This window comes from Myodes glareolus, chromosome 24, assembly GCF_982192425.1.
Source record: "Myodes glareolus chromosome 24, mMyoGla1.1, whole genome shotgun sequence".
Lineage (NCBI taxonomy): Eukaryota > Metazoa > Chordata > Mammalia > Rodentia > Cricetidae > Myodes > Myodes glareolus.
In genome coordinates this window covers 48,296,985-48,304,321 of record NC_142049.1, presented here as the reverse complement: position 1 = coordinate 48,304,321, position 7,337 = coordinate 48,296,985, and the positions used below count along the sequence as shown (strand labels likewise).

At 53.1% G+C, this 7,337-nt stretch overlaps 1 protein-coding gene across 1 annotated transcript; it reads right to left on the bottom strand.

The window, feature by feature from the left end:
* Positions 1–834: 834 nt before the first annotated feature.
* On the bottom strand, positions 835–3,553 carry Lin7b (lin-7 cell polarity scaffold B). Its single transcript, XM_048442938.3, has 6 exons — positions 3,445–3,553; positions 3,076–3,194; positions 2,865–2,936; positions 2,094–2,303; positions 1,228–1,391; positions 835–939 (listed from the first exon to the last, which is right to left on the bottom strand). Exons 1-6 carry the CDS (start codon positions 3,479–3,481, stop codon positions 918–920), a joined length of 624 nt encoding a protein of 207 aa, XP_048298895.1. The 5' UTR covers positions 3,482–3,553; the 3' UTR covers positions 835–917.
* Positions 3,554–7,337: the final 3,784 nt, after the last annotated feature.

Here is a 7,337-nt window from a genome sequence, read left to right as displayed (position 1 = left end):
GACGGACGGCGCTGAGTGGCCAATGAGAATTAGCGTCCGCGCCGGCCGGTGACCAGGCCCCGCCTCTGCATCGAGAGGGAGGGGCCGCGCGGGCGGAGAGCTGGGGGCGGGACTCATGGTGCAGCGACCAATAAGTATGCAGCGTGCGGCGGCCTGGGATGGAGGCGGAGCCCGGCAGAGGATGATGTCACCTGAATCTTGTAGCGCGCGTGGAGCGCTAGTTGCGACCCCGTGTTCCCGCGGCAGCGCGCATCTCACGGGACAGGAGGGCTGGGTGGCGGGTTGGGTAACTCAACATTCAAGGTGGGAATCTTTTTTTTAAAGTCAAGGGCGGTTCCCGGAAGGATGTGCTCGGTTGGAAGGTGAGGCGAGTGGCCGACGGGTGGTGAGTGCCTGGTACTCCGCGCCCCTGCGCCCGTCTGGGGAATTGCACGCGCCCCGCCACCCCCGACTCCCTCTCAGACGGTGGCACGGCCCGCTGGGCTCCCCCAGCGGATGGTTCGCTCCGCCACGCCTACAGAGCCAGAGCTCCTGCTGCGTTTCAAGACTCCCGCGTCCGACCGGCGGCGGAAGACCCTACCAAGCCCACCTCTCCTTTTGAACCTCTAAAGTGTTGGGGACAGTGGTCTTCAGTGCTGCGCCCTGGCATTCATTTAGACGCAGCCTTGGGCCCGATTAGTCTCTGGGAAGCCGGCCAACCTCAGTCTTCAGTGCTGCTGGAGCAGAGTCGATCTCGCTACCCATACTGGAAAGAGCTTGGTTTTAACCTCAGCTTCACCCTCCTCCTCCACAGACACTATTCCAGGATGCGCGACAGACACACAAGACACTTGGTGAGGGTTAAAGATCTTTAAATAAGGTGCCAGTGACAATAAATAATACTGTACAGGGGAGGTGGAGGGTCCTGCTCTGTGATTTCAGCCTCGGGACTCCAAAGACCTGCAAAGATGTGGAGAGGGGAAGTTTAGGCACAGGAGATTCAGTGGGGCATGAGATGTTTAAGGGTGAGGAGGTTCTGGAAACAACGGTTCAGAAAAGCAGACCCAGGGATTCTAAGATTAGGAATCCCAGGAGTCCCAGGGCCTTGGCTACCATGGTAGGGGTAAAGGGTCAGGAAGCCCCTGTGAAGAGCCAGGCATAAAGGACGAAGGACACTAGGATCACTGGCCTGGCTTGGGAATCTGGGGCTGGGGACGGCAGCAGGGGGAGAGTGGGCGCGAGGCTCACGTGTAGCTGTGGTGCTGCTGGCGCCGCCGGGCAGATCGCATCTTCTCAAAGCGGGCCTCCATCTCCTCCAGCACCCGCGGGGTGTATCGCACCACCAGTTTCACTGAGCCCTGGGCGGCCTTCAGGAGTTCCACAGCTTTTTCATGGTGTTCGCCCTCCACACTCTGCAGGGCAGGCCTCGCACAGACTGCTGACCCAAACCGCTGCCCTTACCACCCTACCCGGGACATGGGACCAGTGGATAGTGAGATAGTGAGAAGGCTGCTAGGGTCAAGTCTCCAGGGCCTCATCCCCCTCCCCAGTGGATTACCAACTTGAGATTCAGTATCTGCACCCTAAAACCTGTCATGTCAGTACAGCTTAGAGTCCTAGTCAATGAAGCAGGTCACGGAACCTGTTCTTGTCCTCCCAGAGTCCTGGAGAGGCCTCGACACTCCCTAAGCCTACTGCTCTTCTGTTCTCACAGCCCAGGAACAAAAGCCCAGCTTTTCTGGCCAGTCTACCTCCTCCGTGGTGCGTTCTTGGATTCTAACTACTGGGGTTCAGGATGTTGGGTGGCCTAGACTTCTATCAGAGCCAACCTTTTTCCTCAGGTCAGGGGAGTGCAATTACCGACCCTATCCATTCTCAGCCAGAACCACCCTCCACCTCTGAGTCCTGAGAATTACCCATCCTTCAGCATCCAATCCAAAAGTTCCTCCTATAAAACCTTCCATCCTCTACACTGAACTGGTTCCCTAGCGTGCTCCCGCAAGTCCTTGAGAGCCAGCAGTGCACCCCTTAAGGTGTCTACAAAGGCTGTGCTCCCTGTGTGGAAGGGAAAACCATCCAGTGCTTCCGAACAGACACCTCGCGGCCCCACTCACCACACCATTCACGGACAGCAGCTGGTCTCCCCTCTTGAGGCCACCATGGCGATCAGCCACGCCTCCAGGGATGACTCGAGAAATGTAGATGGGTGAGTTCTGCTCTTTGCCGCCCATGATATTGAAGCCCAAACCCTCATCAGTCTTCGGTAGTTCCACAACCCTGGGATGTGCATGGCCCTCACTGGCTGTGAAGGCAGCCACTGTGGCCTGGAAGAGAGAAGGTGCCTTGATGTGAGAGACCCTGGCCCGCTTGAGAAAAGGGCACTCCAGCCAGGGTTCAAAGGTCAAGCAGGGGACTCCTGCCAGGGCTCAACAGTAGGCCACCTTGTGGTGACTAAAACCTGTGAGAACAGTAGCATTCTTCCACAAGTCAGGTATGTCCTCAGTACTTCGCACCTGCCAATCTTGTTTTCAGACAAACTAGCCCCCACCCTGGGGGTCAGGTGAGGACAGGACTGAGTCTGCTGGCAGTAACAAGAAGAGTGGGGCACTGCAGTTTGGATAGATGTCCCTGTTCACATATCCAGCTGGATCGTCTTTTAGGGTTATCTTTACGGCAGAAAAGTGAGGTCAGTTTCCTCGCCTGTTGCTAAAGAGAATCTCATGTGCATTCAAGTTAAAAATGTGCAGTTATTTAAAGGGCATTATAAATAAATCTTCATAGGGTAGAGGAGATGCGTACATGAGAAGGAAGGCGTAGGAACGGCCAGCTTTGGGAGGGCACTGTGCCTTTCGTGGTCACCCAGAGCTGCAGGGACAGGCGCCTACCTTGGCTGTGGCGTGAGCCCGCACCTCAGCGCTGCCAGTGATATCCAGCGTGTCATAGAGCTGCTCGTACACCTGGGGGGGAGGGACGCGACAGCATCAGGGAGATGCCAGTTCACAGCCCTGGACACGATTGTCTGTGTTCACTTGCCCGTCATGGGCCCCGCCGACCAGCGCTAGCAAACTACAACTCACACAGTTCCAAGGTGCTCACCTCGCGGATGGCAGAACAGAAACGGCTCTGCAGGACCCGCTGCAGGGCCTGCAGCTTCTGCGGGGGCAGCTCTCCGCTGCGTTGCAGCCGCTCCAGCAGCTCCACAGCCCGGGACACGTCTGCAAAACGCGGACGCGGTAAGGACCCGAAGGCAGCAGGAAGGGCGACCGAGGTCAGGCTGGAAGCGATCGACGCGTTCCGCCGGTCCCCTGGACCCCAACCCCAGGCGGGGTGTTGTTGGTGCGCTCCGCCCCAGACCCTCCCACGCCCGCAGGCCGCGCCCCGCCCACCCTAACTACGCCTGTCCCCGGCATCTGACTGGCGCGGCCCACTGAGCTTAGAAGCCAGACTGGACCCCCGAGCGCTTACCCCGCTCCAGTCCCAGCGGCTCCACCAGTGCAGCCATATCGCGGCCAACGCAAGCCACCCGCTCGGGCGACAGCGAGGAGGAGGTGCTGCACGAGGCCCCGCCCACCAGGTGCCGGCAAGGAGGCGCAGCCCGAGGCCCCGCCCACACGGCTACCAACAGTTTGAGCCTCTGCCCTCACCACTGACGTTGAGGCGGTGCTCACAGGGGCCCCTCCTACTTGGGGGACTTGCGAGACCTTAGTCCTCCGCGTGCCTAGCTCCCCATGCCACTACATCACTACCAGATGATTGCATGGGTTGTTCTGGTTATTTTCCTGTTACGATGTTGGTGTGTTGCTTTGCTCCTTAGGGCATATCTGTGCCCTTTCGGTAGTTTCCCCTCATTTCCACACTGACACGTTCAGGGGGCGTGGTTTCTCAGGATTCCAGGGCTACAGGGACTGCAGCTTTCCTGGAGCCTAGGAAAGAGGATCACTGTGACTAGGAAGCCTGAGATACACACCAAGAGCCTGTATCCAGAAACCAGAATAATGAAATCTGAAGTAGAAGATGTAACTCAGTCAGTAGAGTGCTAGCCTAGCATGCTCAAGACTCTGGGTCACATACCCAGGAGTGCCTAAGTCACGGGTGGTAATGCACGCCTGTAATCCCAACACTCAGAAGCGGAGGCAGGAAGATGAGAATACTATGCAAGGTCACCTTCGGTTACACACACACACAGCGCCCAGAGCTCGGTGGCGCACACCTTTAATCTCAGCACTCTGGAGGCAGAGGCTGTAAGGCGGGCCTCGTGTATATAACGAGTTCCAGAGCTGCCAGGAATACACGAGACCCTGTCTACACAGAGAGGGAGAGACTGAGACACGGAAACAGACCTGAGCAGGAACCTTCACAGCTCACAGAGACTTTTGGAAGAGAAAGTCAAGGAGCCATCAGGCCTAGGTCACCCAGAGCGCCCAAGAGGTTGGGAAGTCACGATGATGACACGAGAGGTCTTGTATTGTCGTTTGCATGTTGGATTTGTATTTTCATATAAATCCCTAAAAGTGACATAGGATGGTCAAGTGTGTAACTGAAGATCTCTGGGGGCACCCAAGAAGTCTAGATTGCAGAAGGGGCAGGAGGAAGGATGCTGAGGCCTGGAGACTGGTAGACTAATGTGCAGACTACCATTTGTTCAATGGTGGCTGTGTGGAGCGCATGCAGATCTTTTCAATTTGAGAAGACTGTGCTTGGGCTGGGAATGCAGCTCAGCTGACAGAGTACTTACCTAGCAAGCAGAAGGCCCTGAGGCCCTGGGTTCAGGCTTCAGTATTGCAAACCCCAGTGTGATGGTGCACTTCTGGAATCCCAGCCTGTGGAGGCAGGAAGATCATAAATTGGCCAGCTTAGACTACAGATGCTTTATGTCTGTAATGTCTGAAAGGGGCCTGGGACCTGGAGGTCAGAGGTGCTGCTGGCTGTCTCAGCAGTCTCCGTACAGGTGTGAAGGGGAGAGGAGTGCCGGAACAAGGAAAGAATGGCGGAGGCAGAAGAACAGCTGTTTTAAAGAGGGGTAGTCATTGATATGGAATGTTGCTGATGGCTGTTGGCTGTGATTCTGGCTTAGCTAGGTAGGGATATGGAGTCAGAAAACGGTGTGTTTAAGGGCAGAGTCTCTCCACCACAGCCCTCACAGTAGCAGTGCCAATAACAAGACGTCACTGAGCCTTCCCTAACTACCCATTTCATCAGAGAGCCAAAGATGGCCTTGGTCTCCTACCTCAGCCTTCCAAGATTTAAGGTTTCAGCTACCATGCTTGGCTTCAAAGGCAGCAACCTGAACCAACCAACCAGGTACCTACTTCAGCTTTTATGGAGCTTAGCTTCTGCCTTCCTGTCTTTAGCTGAGGGACAGAGTATTGTTCTTAACCTTTGGAGCCACTTAGAGTAGCAGGGACTAGCAAAAAACTGGACAGCCACCCCATGGCTAAGGAAGTGATCGTTAATGATAGGTTCCACTCTCAACAATGAAATGAACACATTAAGGATGTATCAGGACACCTCGCAGGGCAGACTAGGGCCAAGACAATGATGAGTTTATCATGGGCTAGATGACACCTTGGCCAGGACTGCTTGTCCGTCCTCCTAATGTGCTGTGAAGAAATTCCTGTTTTCATGAGGTTACTGAGCCTAGCTTGTTGGGGCTGGTAGTGCTGGGGCTTTTGCCTTAAAATCTCTGGTAATGGGGATAGAGGGTGAGTTCTTGCTAAGGACCCTAGTAAGTTCCCAGTTGGTGACTCCAAATCCAGGGCATCTGACATCTCTGGTCTCTCAAGGAACCTGCAACTATGTGCACATACTCATACAGACACAAAAGAACACTCATAATTCTTTTTTAAAACCCTCAACAATGGAGTTAGGGATGTAGCTCAGTTGGTAAAGCCTGCCAAGTATGCACAAAGCTCTGGGAGGATTCCATCCCCAGTACCCCATAAACTGGTCTGGCAGCACACATCTGTGACCTCAGTACTTGGGAGGTATAGGCCAACCTATATTAAGTTCCAAACCAAGAAGTATGAGACCTCTCAAAAAAGGGTGGGGTGTAAACAATACAAGAGCCCTGTGGTCCCTCTAGAAGCCCACAGATACTGCAAGTTCTTCCTGTATCAAACACCACTGCTGCTTCTTGTGAACTTAAAAAGAAAATTTACACTGAGCATTGGTGGTGCACACCTTTAATCCCAGCACTAGGGAGGCAGAGACAGGCAGATCTCTGTGAGTTCAAGGCCAGCCTGGTCCACAGAGCAAATTCCAGGACAGGCTCCAAAGCTACAGAGAAATCCTGTCTCCAAAAACAAAACAAAAAATTTACTTTATGACTTTTTGTATATGGCCCAGCACAGTACACATGGAGGTCAGTGCCCTCTTGTGAATGCTTAGATTTTCACAGCTTTTGGTTTAATCCATGTCTGCCTGTGACATCCTTAGTGTGGGGCTCAAGCTATGCTCTGAGATGCTATTTCAAGAGGTCCTTGCTTGTTGGTGCCGTTTACAAAATTCCATTCTTTACCCTACATTCTCAACTTCTTTCCAAGCCCTGAAACACAAGAATTGTATTTACTATTTTTTTTTTTAAGGCAGTGACTTGCTTGCCCCGGTTGACTTTAAATTCATGATCTTCTCATAGCACAACTGGCTATGTATAGTGTTCTGCCTGCATGTATGCCTTCACCCCTGAAGAGGGTACCAGATCTCATTATAGATGGTTGTGAACCCTCTGAGCCATCTCTCTAGCCCCTTAATTTTCTTTTTTATAATTCCCAAAGTTGGAAATTTCAGTCTTCTGGCCAGTCTGAGTCAACTTCTCTAAGAACTGCCATCTACTTCCATTTGTACTGATTTGTCTTTTTTTTCTCCCCCAAACAGGGTTTCTCTGTAGCTTTGGAGCCTGTCCTGAAACTCACTCTGTAGACCAGACTGGCCTCAAACTCAGAGATCTGCCTGCCCTTGCCTCCCAAGTGCTAGAATTAAAGGCATGTGCCACCAACTGCCAGTCTTGAACTGATTTTCTTGAATCCTTCATTCATTCACTTATGTCAACTCCGAAGCCAAGAGGAGTTTTGATTAAATTTGTCCAATTCCATCTTTTCAGAATTTCTGGGGTTCATGACAAGAAATTTGGGTGTTTTGGTATCTAAACTAATTCCTAAATCCATCTACTAAATTATCCCCCCCCCCCACACACACACCAAAGATGGGTAATTTTCTGTGTACATGTGGCTGTTTTGGAACTCAGTAGAGAGACTGGGCTGGCATCTGATCTGTCTGCATCTGCCACCACGCCCAGCTCACCTACTAAACCACAAACCTCAGAGTTGAGTGTGCTGGTACATGACATTACTCCCAGTACT